This window comes from Podarcis bocagei (genome assembly GCF_964188305.1).
Source record: "Podarcis bocagei genome assembly, chromosome: 16".
Taxonomy (NCBI): Eukaryota; Metazoa; Chordata; class Lepidosauria; order Squamata; family Lacertidae; genus Podarcis; species Podarcis bocagei.
In genome coordinates this window covers 24,930,439-24,946,269 of record NC_138142.1, presented here as the reverse complement: position 1 = coordinate 24,946,269, position 15,831 = coordinate 24,930,439, and the positions used below count along the sequence as shown (strand labels likewise).

The following is a 15,831-nucleotide window of genomic DNA, read 5'->3' as shown; positions in this document are numbered from 1 at the left end:
GGGGGTGGGTTTCAGCTTTTTGGACCATCAGGGCACGGAGCCAGGACTCATGGGTTCTTTTGCCTGTGAAGTTCTGAGTTGGGTTTAGTAGGTTAGAGCAGAGGAGCATGACTGCTTCTGCCTCGCCCTGGCGCAGTTTCCATGCTGTGTGTGTGCCAAGTGCACGGAGGAAGCTTGGCAGCGTGGGCAAAAGCTGCCAGCACAGGAAGCTCCTTTTGTGCCAGGGAGGTGCTGACGAGGGTGCCTTCCCAGGGACTGATTGCCACATAGTGCAGCAATAAGAATGTCAGGAGAGCTCTGCTGGATCAGGCCCATCTAGCCCAGTTCTCACTGCTGCCAACCAGCTGTCTGTGGGAAGTTCACAAGCAGGACTTGAGTGCAGCAGCCGTGATCCCCAGCAACCAGTGTTTGGAGGCATAGTGCCCCCAATAGCATATGTAAAATATTGCCATTGTAGCTAGTAGCCAAATCATAACCCCTTAGCCACCCAAAAGGCAGTACTCCAGAATGACAACTTAAGCTGACAGAATATGCGCAGCTTTGCAGACTTAACATATAGAACAAGAGAACGAGAAGAACATACGTTTAAAGAAGATTGGAAAATGTTTATTGAATATATGGGGGAAAACTGTGTACAGCTGAAAGCACTGGAAGTATTAAGATAAATTCAACAGTGTAAATAAGTTTTGATGGACGCAATAATGGAATACTGAATGGTTTAGTTTTTGTAAAATATGCAGGGATTTATGATGTGCAAAATGAACCATGGAAAGAGAAGAATGGAAGTCATTAATATTTTAAGGATGTTTAAATGAGTGTTTAAAATTGTAAAACAGAAAATTTAATAAAAATTATACACACACACAAGTAAATAAAACAAAATGGCAGTACTCCAGAGGGCTGTCACAAAAGGCTGTCAGCCTTTGTAATTTAAGCTCCCTTTAAGCTGTTGCTATTGTTATATTTGGGACGCGGGTGGCGCTGTGGGTTAAACCACAGAGCCTAGGTCTTGCCTATCAGAAGGTTGGCGTGTTTGAATCCCCGCGACGGGGTGAGCTCCCGTTGCTCGGTCCCTGCTCCTGCCAACCTAGCAGTTCAAAAGCACGTCAAATGCAAGTAGATAAATAGGTATCACTCCGGTGGGAAGGTAAACGGCGTTTCCATGCGCTGCTCTGTTTCCCCAGAAGCAGCTTAGTCATGCTGGCCACATGACCCGGAAGCTGTCCTCAGACAAACGCTGGCTCCCTCTGCCAGTAAAGCGAGATAAGCGCCGCAACCCCAGAATCCCTTTACCTATTTTTTTTATTTATTTGTTTGTTTGTTTGTTTGTTTGTACCCCACCCATCTGACTGGGTTGTCCCAGCCACTCTGGGCTGCTTCCAGTATATACAAAAACACAATAAAACATTAAACATTAAAAACCTTCCTATAAAGGTTGCATGATCCACTATGCTGAAGTCCATTAACCACCTTTAACATGCTATTTCCCCCTCTCCCAATATTTATTAAGATAATGTGCTAAAACCCAAAAAGCCTTGAAAAATAAAAGTGTACCCTTAACTTTCCATCCCACCAATGCTGGGTCCATGTCCTAACTCCGCATTAGAACAATTTCCTATGGACTAGGACATGCCAGTCGCTATCGCTCGTCCTGACCGACCTCACAGGGTTGTTGTGAGAGTATAAGATTGAGAGGGGAAGAAATCCGTATGCCACCTTGAGCTCTGGAGAAACAAAGGTGGCGCCATACAAAATTATAATCAGGATGGGGCAATGGTAGATGTCCGTGTTAACGGGAGAAAAAGTGTTTTGTTAATATTTGTAACCAAAGGACTCTGAACACATGAAGGGTGTCTTATACTCACTCCTGATTAGCCCCTCAGATGTACATGGGGAATTTTAAGGAAAGGCTTCCAGGTTATGGGGAATGAGGGTCAGGGAAGCTTTGGCCCGTTAAGGCCTCTCTGATGTGTTTTCCTGGATGGAGGCCTCCAAGCCTCCTTCACTGGCTTCCCTCAGAATCCCATGTCTGCTTCTTCTCTCCCCTCAGTCCTGCTGGCGGAATACGTGGACGATGGAGATGTGAGTGGGAAGACGCTGAAGATCACCGATTTTGGGCTGGCCCGCGAGTGGCACAAGACGACCAAAATGAGCGCGGCGGGCACCTACGCCTGGATGGCACCGGAGGTCATCAAAAGCTCCACCTTCTCCCGGGGCAGCGATGTCTGGAGGTGAGAGGGTGGGGTGGGCCCCGTCTAAGGTTGGGTTTTGGGTTTGGAGTCCAGATGTGCAGGAAAAAGCAAGGACTCACTTGCCCTGGGACACCTCCCTTGCCAAAGCAGAACACCCTGTTTTGAAAACCGTGTCAGAGTCCCAGTTAACTAACATGCTCTTCACGTTCTTGCTCCAAGGATCTGTGGAAGTCCACAGCAGGTAAAGGAAGCCAAATTCTGTATGTGTGTAAGAAAAGAGTCTCCCCTCTTACACACACATCTTTCAGGCTGGGTTTGGAGCTTTGGCAGGGAAGCAGCTCAGACTGAGGGTTTGTCTGGGAGCTGGAAGTTCCAGCCCTTTCTGGCTCTCAGCCAGGCCCTGATCCAGGCAGGTGCTGACTTGCACTTCCCCCTCCTCACATGCAGCTGACAGCAACTCTGAAGCTCTTGACTGCCTTGCCATCTCCTGTGGCCCTGAGGGAGACTGGAGGGTTTGAGAGCCAGCCAGTTGGTACGGGGATCGCTAACAGGTCCTCACGATCATTGGTAGTGTGGATATCTGCTATGGGGCCGGATCTGCTCCCCTTGTTCCTCCACCAAGGACACTCCAGGTCCAGGTCTGGGCAACGCTGAACCCAAGCAGTCTACATGTGTGTAAGAAAGAGGCAGACAGAAACAGGCCTCATTCACACCATACATTTAAAGCGCTCTGATGCCACTTTTAAATTGTTTTGTTTCCCCCCAAAGAATCCTGGGAAAGTGGGAAGGGTGACGGGCGTGTTTAGGAGAACTTTGTTCCAGAGCTACACTTCTCATAGCGCTTTCCCCAATCAATTCCTCTTCTTGGGGAACTCTGGGAAACTGTAGCTCAAGGAAGGGAATAGGGGCCTCTCAAGGGACGCGGGTGGTACTGTGAGTGCAAGTAGATAAATAGGTACCGCTCTGGTGGGAAGGTGAACGGCGTTTCCGTGCGCTGCTCTGGTTCGCCAGAAGTGGCTTACTCATGCTGGCCACATGACCCAGAAGCTGTAGGCCCGCTCCCTCGGCCAGTAAAGTGAGATGAGCGCTGCAACCTCAGAATCGGTCACAACTGGACCTAATGGTCAGGGGTCCCTTTACCCTTTACCTAACAACTCTCAGCTCCCAGGATTCTTTGAGAAAAGCCATGACTATTTAAATTGGTATCCCAGTGCTTTAAATGTATGTTGTGAATGTGACCACAGTGGGCATACACAGGACAGGGCATTGGGTAACAAGTGACTGAAACCATTTTTCATCGCCTGTCATGCTTATGTAACAAAAAAACCCTTGTGAGCTTGCAGCGCAACGTCTTGATCGCAAGAATCAGTCTCAAGTAAGTGTAAAGAGATGGGCTTCACTTTCCAGGTAGATGTTTGCTTGCCGTTTTAGCCTTGCTTATTAACTGAGGGGAAAGACTTACAAATATCAATAATAAAAGAGTCTCTTTCCTCAGGCTTACAAGCTAAATTGTTGTTGTTATTTTATTATTTGTACCCCACCCATCTGACTGGGTTGCCCCAGCTACTCTGGGCAGCTTCCAACAAATATAAAAGCACAATAAAACACCACACATTAAAAACTCCCCTAAGAGACACTGCACAAAAGGAAAACAGATTGGGAAGAAGGAGGAAAAAGACATTTGGCACTAGTTCTTGGAGTTCTAATAAGGACCAGCTGGAATAGGAGATCAACTGGAAGGGGACAGAGTGGAACCCTCTATGGAAGCAGTTTCAAAATGTCTGGATAAGATTCATGAGGAGGGACTTTATAATTCCCACCCCCACCCCTGCAAAGATCAGGAGAGGAGGGAGGCCCAGAGCTCCACCGTTTGGCCTGTTTTGAGAGGGCAGCGGAATATCACCCTGCAAGCGGGGATCAACAGCACCCTAGAATTTAGCCCTATCTCCCTTGTCCTTTTCCCTCCAGCTATGGGGTACTCCTTTGGGAGCTTCTCACTGGCGAAGTTCCGTATCGGGGCATCGATGGCCTTGCCGTGGCCTATGGGGTCGCTGTGAACAAGCTGACACTTCCTATCCCATCCACTTGCCCGGAACCCTTTGCACGTCTCATGGCAGGTAAGCAAGAAGCAGTAAAGAAGGCGGGACTTAGGGGTTACATCACAAGATGGGATGCCCTGCAAAAAAGGTGGGAAAGGGTTGTACCCATTTCTGGCACCGGTTTGAGTCTGTGTGCATTCTGTCTCCCTCCCTCCCGCTTCCCTGTTGGTCTCGCCAGAGTGCTGGGAGCAGGACCCCCACCGGCGCCCCACTTTTGCATCCATCCTGTCCCAACTGACGGTGCTGGAGACCCAAGTCCTCCATGATATGCCCCAGGAGTCCTTCCACTCTATGCAAGATGATTGGAAAGTCGAGATCCAGGACATGTTTGATGAGCTGCGTGCCAAGGAAAAGGTAAGGGAGAGACGAGAGGAGCTGGAATGTTCATTCGGGGGCAGGGCTCGGGCCTAGAATCTCGGCGTTGTACCAGAACACAAGACTTTTGAAAGCAGCCTTTGTCAACCTGGCTCCCTTCAGATGTTTGGGACTACAATACCCATCAGCCCAATGGGAGCTGTTGTCCAGAACATCCAGAGGGCACCAGGTTGGCAAAGACTGCTTGGAGGTATCAGTCAATCCATCACTTATTATACAGTCACAGGCCTGCCAAAATAGAAGAAACAGAATAAAAACATGATAATTAAAACATTTACTTATTTAAAATGCAACATGATACAAAGGGTAAAGCATACATATTTAAAATACAAATATGATTCAATGATAATCCATCTAATCCCCGAATGAGGGCACAGGATACTACCCTGAAACTGGGACCTTGTACATGTCTCTGTATTAATGATGGATAGCGCTTCTGAAACAATCATAAAGTGTAATTAATGAGTATGAATGGGTTTTGTTCTGTTCTTTCTTTTTAGCTGGAAGGAAGGGTTAGTGGTTGCCATTTTATTTCCCAGGAAGCCACAGTACGGCGCCACAGCTGGGGCATTCTGGGACAATAAAATGTTGATGTCCAGGAGGAGGCAGCAGTAGACGAAAGAAGGGTGAGGGTGGAGACAAAAACAAATGTGGGTAATTAAATCAGGGGTGGGGAACTTTGGCCCTTCAGATATTACTTTACTGTAACTCCCATCATCACTGGCCATTGGCCATGGTTGCTGGGGCTTATGGGAGTTGTGATTCAGCAACGTCCGGAGGGCGAAAGGCTCCACATCCCTGAATTAAAGGAAGGTGAATTTACTCTCTGAATTGCAAGTCAAGTGAGGGGTTTACTAATGAAAATGGGTGGAAAAGCAATTTCTGTGCACCCCTTTGCCCAGGTCAGTGGAAGGGCCCATATGCTGGCTGGGACTGATGGGAGTTAGAGTCCTGGATGGGCCCTGGGCAAGGGCCATACCTCAGCGACTGAGCACCTGCTTTTGCATGCAAAAGGTCCCATGTTTGTCGGGGCTGCTGGGAGTTGTAGTTCAGCAACATCTGGAGGGCCAAAAATTCCCCATACCTGATCTACATAAACCAATGTTCTGACTCAGTATAAGGCCATGTTCACACCATACATTCAATGCACTATGGCGCTACTTTAGACTGTCCTGGCTTCCCCCAAAGAGTCCTGGGAGCTGTAGTCTGTAAAGGGTGCTGAGAGTTCCCTGTGGAGAGGGATGGATTGCTAAACCACGCTGGGAATTGTAGCTCTGTGAAAGGAATAGGGTGCTCCTAATGAATCTCACACACTTCACTACACTTCCCAGAATTCTTTGGGGGAAGCCATGTTTGCTTAAGGTGCTTTTAAAGGTGTGGTTTGAATGTGGCCTAGGCCAGGTTCTGGCCCCGATACTTCTCACTGGAGAAACGAAGCTCCGTCGCCTGCAGGTTTCCAAAAGCCAAACACTCGCTCTCTCGCTCTGCCCAGACCCGCACACGTACCTTTCCCCCCTTCTTCGCAGGAACTGCTGAGCCGCGAGGAGGAGCTGAAGCAGGCAGCCCTGAAGCAGAAGTCCCAGGAGGAGTTCCTGCGTCAGCGGGAGCACGAGCTGGCGCAGTGGGAGCTGGAAGTCTTTGAGCGGGAGCTGAGCCTCCTCATTCAGCAGATGAACCGGGAGCGTCCCTACGTCAAGAAGCGGAAGGGGACCTTCAAGAGGAACAAGCTGAAAGGGAGGGACAGCGAGCACATCAGCATGCCACTTGGTAGGGCCCACAGGGGTGGGTCCAGGGAGGGGAATCAGGCAGAAGGCAAGGATTCCTGTCAGGGATGGCTTCTGGTTAGAAGGGGTGTCTTGACAACAGGCCTTCTAGGAACATAGGGTTGTTGTTGTTGTGTGTTTATACCATGCCATTTCCCCTGACGAGACTCAAGGCAATTTTATCCAGTCCTACTTAGAGTAGACCCACTGAATTTAATAGACACGTCTAATGTATTATGAAGCTATGAAGCTGAGGCTCCAATACTTTGGCCACCTCATGAGAAGAGAAGACTCCCTGGAAAATACCCTGGTGTTGGGAAAGATGGAGGGCACAAGGAGAAGGGGACGACAGAGGACGAGATGGTTGGACAGTGTTCTCGAAGCTACAAACATGAGTCTGACCAAACTGCAGGAGGCAGTGGAAGACAGGAGTGCCTGGCGTGCTCTGGTCCATGGGGTCACGAAGAGTCGGACACAACTAAACGACTAAACAACAACAACAACAATGTATTAATTCAACCAGGGTGGATTTGATTTAAATCAAATCAATTTAAAGCACTAGTCAGTAAGACTTGGTTTAAATCACGATTTAAATCATTAGTCAGTAAGACTTGATTTAAACCATTATTATTTTTTTACAGAAAAACTCATTCTTGTTGGTATCATCTTAATATTTACAACCAGATGAAGGTTTCATTTTTGAAATAATAATAATTTCCAGAGTGGTTTTTACAGTTATATCAAAAATTACTGATTTGGTTATACACAGATAATTATGAAATTATCATGAGGTTTAATAAGTTAACTGTTTATATTTGGACAACTTTTCTGCTATACTTGGAAGGAGAAAAATAATCATTTCCTTAATAAGAATTTAAACCATTTATTTAACTAAAACAATAACATTATAGCATATGTATCCATGTTTGTTAACTGATGCTATTAAACAATTTTAAAACAACAACACCTGTTGCCCATCCTAAGTTCAGTGATAGGCATGAAGAACCATGAGCCAAAACTTTGGAACATTGACAGAGTCTGGACATCTGAGCTGGCCTTTTCTAAATTAAACTCATTTTAAACTATGCATTGTTACAGAAGGGTAATTCATGCCCCCCTCCTTATTTCAGATTTTAAGCATCGCATCACAGTAATGGCTTCTCCTGGACTGGACAAAAGGAAGGACTGCCTGGAGATGGGGGCAGGTGGTTCCCCTCCCTTCCAACGTTTCCGAGCTATCAGATGTAAGTAACATTTTTGGGGGAGGGGAGGTGTAGAAGTGGAGCAAGTGGAATCTGGAGTGTTCAGACTTTCCTCTAGATAACCCCAACCAAATCCTGGCTGATTGCTGGCGATTTGGGAGTGAAATGACAGCAAGGTCTCCTTCTAGTCAGGTGAGGCACAAAGGGCTGCCAAAATGATCAAGAGATTGGAGCAACTCCCTTATAAGGAAAGGTTACAACATCTGGGGCTTTTTAGTTACAAGAAAAGGCAAGTACAAGGGCAGGGAGACACGTTAGCGGGTGTATAAAATTATGTGAGGTGTAAAGGAAGTGGCTACAAAGACGTTTTTTCTCCCTCATAATAACTAAAATTCGGGAGCATCAAATGAAAATTGAATGCTGAAAAATTCAGGACAAACCAAAGGAAGTATTCCACACAGTGCGTAGTTAAACCCTGGAACTCACGGCTGCAGGAGGCAGTGAGGGTCGGCAGCTTGGATATCTTTTAAAGGGGATTAGACAAATTCAGGGAGGATAATAATAAAAAATAATAATAAATTTTATTTACACCCCGCCCTCCCCGGCCAGAGCCCGGCTCAGGGCGGCTAGCATCAGTAAAATTACAATAAAAACATAATAGAAAAAAACAAACCCAATTTAAAATACAGGTTAAAATGCAATTTAAAATGCGGCCTCATTTTAAAAGTAGCCCATAGATCAAAACTGTAAGGGGAGGGAAACATAAGGGTCAGACTGAGTCCAAACCAAAGGCCAGGCGGAACAGCTCTGTCTTGCAGGCCCTGCAGAAAGATGTCAAATCCCGCAGGGCCCTAGCCTCTTGTGACTGAGCGTTCCACCAAGTCGGGGTCAGTGAGGCCATCAATGGCTGCTAGGAACAAGGGCTATGTGCTACCTCCAAGATAACCAGTCCTCTGAACACCAGCGGCTGGTAATTGCAAGTGGGGAAGTTTGCTGTGGCTCATAGGTCCTCCTTGTGGGCTTCCCAAGGGCATTAGTTTGGTCACTGAGCAAGCAGAATGCTAAATGGGCCTTTGGTCTGATCCAGCAAGGCTCTCCTGATATTCTTCTTATGGAACAGCTGAGCCTGGTACCTGGATTTTGTGCTAGCCTACAAACTGAATCTTAGCCATGACACAACAGTTCTGTTTCAGAGAGGTGGCATACGACCAGTTCTGGATGAAGCTGCAATCCCCTGCGGGAGTGGCTTTCCCCCAAGGAACTCTGGGAGTTGTAGTTCTTTAGTTTTGAAGGGTGGTCTCCAAATTCTAACTACCTAAGAGGAGGAAGCAATTATGGTTTAAACCAGTTAAGGTTTGTATGCAAAAGTGCCATTTAATACATGGACCCCTTTCTTTTTTATTTTTTATTGAAAAATAAAAAATGGCGTCCACAAAGATAAGACACAAAAAAGAAGAAACAAGAAATAGTACCTATGTAGAAAACAGAACACAAAAAAAGGATAAAGTGGGAAAAGTTGTTTCTCTTTGCCCTCCCACCCGACCCTTTGCAGTGGAGCCAAGTGAAAATGATCGAAATTGGGGTCGCCAGTCACCACGTCGAGGGGACGAGATTTGCAACGGCCGTACAAAGAGCTCCAGTTCCCCCAAACCATGTGAGAGCAGTACGCAGAATGGCAGGTAGGGGGCAGCCTTTCCCTCCTCTCCCATTCCCTTGCTTGCTTGTAGAGAATGGGGATGCCTGGGTTAAAAGAAAGGACTGCAGCTCAGTGGCAGAGCACCTGCTTGGCATGCAGAAGGCCCTGGGTTCAATTCCCCAGCCTCTCCAGTTTAGAAGGATCTAGTTGCAGGTGATGGTAAAGACCCTTCTCTGCCAAGACCCTGGAGAGCGGCTGCCAGTCAAAGCAGACAATGCTGGCCTAGATGGACGAACAGGCTGACACAGCATAAGGCAGCATCGTATGTCTTAATGACTGAAGCAGGCTGTACTATCATGGACTGGCTGGGTGCAGAGGAGCAGTGGGAGGCACCAGCTGGAGAACCCCCAAGGGAAGAAGGCTCACATCCAGGGGGTTGGTGGTGGGAGGACGATAAGCGGCCAGAGGAAGAAGAGGAAGCAGATGGGAGGAGGAGGAGGGGTTGGATGCGGAAGAGGCAACAGGGTTTAGTGAGCAGGAAGAGGCTGTGGCAGAGAGCAGCCCAGAATTGGAGGCAGAAGCAGAGTGGGGTCAAGAGGCAGCAATGAGGCTGGCTGCTGAAGAATCCAGGGAGTCTCCCCCTCCTGCTGTGACCTCCCCCCTGGTCTTCCCAAACACAGAGAGGAATAAAGAGGGCGCAGCAAAGACAGACAAGGCAAAGGAGCCTCAAGTTGCCTGGAGGGGGGGAGGGAGCAGAGTCTTTGAGAGAGGTAGGAAGGCGGGGACCTTCACTCCTTACCTTATAGAAGCAAGACGTATTGGGAAGGGTTACAGGGATCACTAGGCCTGTGCTGTTTTGATTTCTTTGACTACAGAGTAAACTTCACTGACGCTGGTGTATTATATTGCTGACTTACTCCTGACTCCGGCTCCTGACATGTACACATCCCCTGAGCAGGTTGCAAACCCTTTCTTGTCCCCCTCGCAGGAGAAGGTCACGGCTAGAAGAAACGACGTGGTACATGGAGCCAGAGGTGCTGCCCGTTCCTGAACAGACCCAGCCCAGTCCAAACGGTGAGTGCTTTTCAGGGTTTTTTTGCACTGTTCTGTCTCCTGAATTGTTTCCCCTGAGGAGCTGTAGCTCAGTCATAGAGTCTGTGCTTTATATCTGGGGTCGGGAACCTCCGGCCCACGGGCCTTTTAGGGCCCACCAGGCCTTTCTCATTTGACCCATTTTGGCCAAGCATTGCCCAACTGCCCTACACCTCGGCATCATGTCTATGACGTGAGGCAGGAAAAGATGCACATGAGCCAAAGGGGAATTGCAGGTGCCGTCCATCATCTGGTCGTCCATGCAGGGGGACGGGGATGGGTTGGCTGGTGTCACTGTGGTACCAGCTGATTACAAGGTGGGCAGCCCCACCTACCTGTCAAATGTGGCCTGCATACATGGGCGAGAGAGGTTCCCCATCCCTGCTTTACATGCATTTCCCGTTACCTGTTATGTCACTGGCATGTTTATACAGTGGTGCCTCACAAGACGAAAAGAATCCGTTCTGTGATTCTCTTCGTCTAGCGGTTTTTTCGTCTTGCGAAGCAAGCCCATTGAAGGATTAGCGCTTTTAGCGGCTTTTAGAGGCTTTTAGCGGTTTTTAGCGGCTTATCTGCTGATCGGATCAGCTGATAAGCGGCTTAGCGGCTTAGAAAAAGGGGGGGGGGGAGGGAAAAAACCAGCAGGAACTCGCAAGACATTGTCGTCTTGCGAAGCAAGCCCATAGGAAATTCGTTTTGCGAAGCACCTCCAAAACTGAAAACTCTTTCGTCTAGCGAGTTTTCCGTCTTGCGAGGCATTCGTCTTGCGGGGCACCACTGTACTGCCCCTGGAATAAAATGAACACCTGGCACCTGGAGTTTCCTCCTTTTATTTGCTGAGCTGAATCTGACACATAGGAGCTGCCCTGGATACAGTTTTCCCACAGCTGTTGCATGAGGGCTAAACTGCAACTCCCAGGTTTCTTGGAGCTATGTGCTTTAAACATAGAATGTGGAGATGACTTCAACAGTTCACATTCTGTGGTATTTTGGGTTCCCCTTACAAATTTTCTAAAGGTTTTTTTTTTTTATGGGGTACTTCCGCAAGTCCTGAGGTATGCCCAAATCTGCCGACACTTTCCTCTTCTATGTCAGGAGGTGTCAGTTTGACTACATAAGCCATGAGTAGGCAAACTAAGGCCTGGGGGCTGGATCTGGCCCAATTGCCTTCTCAATCTGCGGACCTGCGGACAATCTGGGAATCAGCGGGTATTTTACATGAGTAGAATGTGTTCTTTTATTTAAAATGCATCTCTGGGTTATTTGTGGGGCATAGGAATTCGTTCATTCCCCCCCCTAAAATTTATAGTCTGGCCCCCCACAAGGTCTGAGGGACAGTAGACCGGCCCCCTGCTGAAAAAGCTTGCTGACCCCTGACATAAGCAATAGCACTCACAACCTTAACAATAGATACAGCGGGAGTGCTTTCAGCATACGCCTGTGAGAAGGGCGGTAGCTCAGTGGTAGCACACCTGCTTTGCATGCAGAAGGCAACAGGCTCTATCCCGGCCATTTCCAGGTCAGGTTGGACTGTATGGACTGGCTGGAGGCAGAGGAGTGGTGGGAGGCATCAGCTGGGGAACCCCCAAGGGAAGAAGCCTCAAGGCCAGGGAACTGGTGGTGGAATGATGACGAATGGCAAGAGGGAGAAGACGGGGGGGGGGGGAGGTGTCAGAAGCTGAAGAGGCAACAGGGAACTTCATTAACGTGTGACCCCAAAATTCCAGATTCGCCCCCCCAAAAAACGGATGCCAAAGTTTAGTGCTAGTTTTAGTTCTGTTTTGTGCCGCAAACCCTGTGTTCCATGCCACCCCCCCAAAAAAAAGTCATTGACAAATCGGGGTCACAAGTTAATGCCAACAAATCCAACTTTGTCCAGTTGACTTCAAGCAGGTGCCAAGGTTTAGTGTCGGTTTTGTGCCGCAAACCCTGCATTTTGTGCCAGCCTGCAAACTGAGCAATTGACACTCAAACCGGGGTCACTGTTAAATGACCCCAAACCCAACCTTGTCTGATGGACTTCAAACCAATGCCAAGGCAGTCTGCTGGTTTGGTGCCGCAAACCCCACATTTTGTGCTGCCCCCCGCAAAACTGAGTGGGCTTCAGTGGGCTAAGTGGGGACTTAAGTTAGCTAAGTGGGGACTTAAGTGGGGACTTAAGTTTGTAACACTGTCAGGTTGTGGTTTGACTTTCCAACTTTCTTACCCTAACAGGCAGTGTCCCAGTCGATTCCCCGGAAACCGAGGACCCAGTCCCAGAACGTCCCAGTGCCCCCCGACTCATCCAGCGGGCCCTGCTTCGGGGAACAGCCTTGCTTGCTTCTCTCGGGTTGGGCCGAGAGCTTCCGTCCGCCCTCCAGGAGCCCCCGCCACCCTCCCCTCCGCAAGAGTCCACCCCCACCGTCCATGTGGAGCTGTGCAAGGAGGAGCCTCCTACGGATCTCCTCGTCGATGTGGCCTCTGGAGGCAACAGGGGGGCCTTGCCTCCTCTCTGGACCCAGATGTCACCCAAGATCCCGAGACTTGTGGAAGGCCGTGGCAACAAAACCCAGAAATGGGGTAAGTCCTGGCAGGAGAATTTAGGAGGCTGCAGAGGGGTGGGGTTGAGCTGGTGTAGATGAGGGCTGCAGCTCAGAGGCTGAGCAGACGCTTTGCAGGCAGTGGGTCAGCCCCACCGTCATCTCCAGCTAGGGCTTGGAATTGTCCCCCTGTCTGCGCCCCAGAGAGCTGATACCTGTCTTTGTAGACAATGCTAGATGGGTCAGTGGACTTGGGCCACATTGGCGCAGTTAAAGTGCCATTAATCCACTTTAAACCGTCCCCGCTTTCCCCCCGGGAATTATGGGAGCTGAGTATTGTTAGAGGACCCCCTTATTCCCCTCACAGAGCTACCATTCCCAGAGTTCCCTGTGATTCTGTGAGAGGAAATAAGGGTCTCCTAACAACTCTGAGCATCCTTAACAGACTACAGCTCCCAGGATTCTTTGGGGAGTTTATAGTGGTATCGTAGCTTCCTGTCTTCATAGGACGGAGGCCTTAGCCGAATCTCTGGGTGTTAAACCAGCGTAAAAGGCGGCAGCATGGCTGAATACAGTGGTACCTCAGGTTACAGATGCTTCAGGTTACAGATGCTTCAGGTTACAGACTCCGCTAACCCAGAAATAGTACCACAGCTTAAGAACTTTACTTCAGAATGAGAACAGAAATTGTGCTCTGGTGGCGCGGCGGCCCCATTAGCTAAAGTGGTACCTCAGGTTAAGAACAGTTTCAGGTTAACAGACCTCCAGAACGAATTAAGTTCTTAACCCGAGGTACCACTGTATAGTTTTTTGAAGTTTCACAACCAGATTCCAGTTCCCTCCAGGGTTTCTTTCCGCTTGAGTTAGGGGCATCATGGCTAACGTGTGCTTATGCTCTCTGTTCCTTACAGATGGTGCTCTCCCTTCTCCCTCCTCCCCCCGCAGCCCCCGCTCCCCCCGCCCCTCCCCACACGCCAGCCTCATCTCCAGGCCCCGCCCTTCTCCCGTCCGCAGCCGCATCGACCCCTGGAGCTTTGTGTCTTCTGGGGCCCGCTCCTCCCCAGTCCAGTCCCCTCGCCTGGGGCCGCGCCAGTTCAAGCCACTGGGTCCTGAAAGGACCAATCCTTTTGCGGCTCCCGATCCCTTTGCCTGTGGGGACTTCTCAGCCCCGAGGGAGCCAACAGCGCCAGCCACCCCTGACCCCTTCCTTGTTGCGTCCAGATTGGCTCCACCCGGGCGGCTCAGCCCTTCTCCGTTGCCGCGCCAGACCTCCCGGCCACTCCTGCCCGAAGAGGAGCTGCCGTGGTGGACAGCAGCTGCATCCGCTCAAGGACGGACGGCCCCAAAGTGAAGGGAAAAGTAAAAGAAGGAGGTCCCGCCTTCCCGAAGCACCTTTTCGTTCAGGAAGTTGGCGCCTTGAACTTTGAACCCCACGCTCAACTGTGATTGGACATGAGGCTGCAAATGTAGTCGAAGGCTGGGAGCATGGCCTTTCTGTCGAAAGGGGAGATGGGAATCGCTGTCCAAGGGGGAGAGGGGTTTTTTCCCATGCCATAGGGGGGAGGTGGGCACACCCCCACACACCTGAGTACCTTCTTCCCTTCCTCCCCACTTTCCGTTCACTGAGCGCCTTAACCTCAACAGTGTTGGGAAGACTTTGCTTCTTTCTCAGCCGATTCCTTCAGGGATGTCAAACCACGGGATAGTATTGAGTGCCCCACGGAAGTGATGAGGGGTTGTGTATATTGGGCAGGGGGTGGGGGTGGGGTTGAGGGAGAGCGGAGAGCCCTTTCTCACGCCCCTCCATGAAATGAACACTAACCGGTCAGACCCACGCTGGCAAGTCACTCTCCTCTCCTCCACCTTTGCTGGAATGGCTTGTGGGGCTTCCACGACCCCCGCGTTGGCCAGGCTCGCTCGCTGGCAGCTATTGTCTTCATTGCGTACTGATTCTCCATTCACCTTGAGGGGCACAGCTCCACCCTGCCATGACTAGGCCTTAGTGGCTCCCCCTCCACTGAATGCAGGAGGTGGAGCAGCTTTGTCCAACCTGGAGCCCTCCAGATGTTTTGGACAACAACTCCCATCATCCCATAGCCAGCAAGTGTTGATGGGAGTTGTAGTCCAAAACGTCTGGCAGACTCCTAAGTTGGCCAAGGCTGTTATGGAGAGCCTGTGAAGCAAGCAAGACTCCACTCTCCTTTCTCTGTATCCTTTGTCCCCAAGACGGGCATCGCTCCTTCCAATTTATGCAAGGAGGGGAGCCTGCCATGGTTATCTTGACCCAAGCAGGTCCGAGGATGCTCTGCAGCATTCAAGAGTGAGCCACATTGCACAAACATGAGAGGAGATAGCCCAGAGTGGGGGTACACACTGGAGCCAGATTGCCCCACCTGCTTGTGCCTGTCTTTTGACGTGGACGTGTAAGAGGAAAGCAAAGAATGTCTTGCAACGGGCTGCACATGCAACAAAAAAAAGCAGTGCTTTTTCCTGGTTGGAGTCTGACAGCCACTAGCACTTTGAATGTGCAATTCTACTGTGTCCGCCTCTCCCCTCTCCCCACCCTACTTGAAATTCACATGTGAGTGCCAGGCTCCCTCGTGCACCTTCTCCCACTCCACGAGGGAGCCACCTGTGTCAGGCCCAATCTCAACTTGCGACGACGGGCCAAGCCTGTGAAATGAGACCAAATAAACCTCTGATTGCTGCCTCCATCCCATGTGTCTCCCATGGTCCATAAAGGGGGTCTGCAACACCTCCCTAACAGTGGGTGTGGGTCAGGGTGAGAGAGAGAGAGAGCGCAAACTCCTTCCGTGTTTAATCTGGTGACTGGCATCTGCAAGAGTCAAAACAGCAGCCTTGTCTTACAGTGGTACCTCGGGTTACATATGCTTCAGGTTACATGCACTTCAGGTTACAGACTCTGCTAACCCAGAAATAGTACTAAAGCAAT

At 49.7% G+C, this 15,831-nt stretch overlaps 1 protein-coding gene across 1 annotated transcript in view; it reads left to right on the top strand.

Annotated features, from left to right (window-relative positions):
• Positions 1–15,592, top strand: part of MAP3K11 (mitogen-activated protein kinase kinase kinase 11) — a 29,558-nt gene extending 13,966 nt beyond the window's left edge. Inside the window, exons 2-10 of the mRNA XM_081175418.1 lie at positions 2,051–2,231; positions 4,161–4,309; positions 4,470–4,645; positions 6,193–6,433; positions 7,560–7,673; positions 9,184–9,310; positions 10,256–10,341; positions 12,574–12,918; positions 13,790–15,592. Of these exons, the coding sequence (XP_081031544.1) occupies positions 2,051–2,231; positions 4,161–4,309; positions 4,470–4,645; positions 6,193–6,433; positions 7,560–7,673; positions 9,184–9,310; positions 10,256–10,341; positions 12,574–12,918; positions 13,790–14,229 (1,859 nt within the window). The 3' untranslated portion in view covers positions 14,230–15,592. The remainder of the gene's footprint in view (positions 1–2,050; positions 2,232–4,160; positions 4,310–4,469; positions 4,646–6,192; positions 6,434–7,559; positions 7,674–9,183; positions 9,311–10,255; positions 10,342–12,573; positions 12,919–13,789) is intronic.
• Positions 15,593–15,831: the final 239 nt, after the last annotated feature.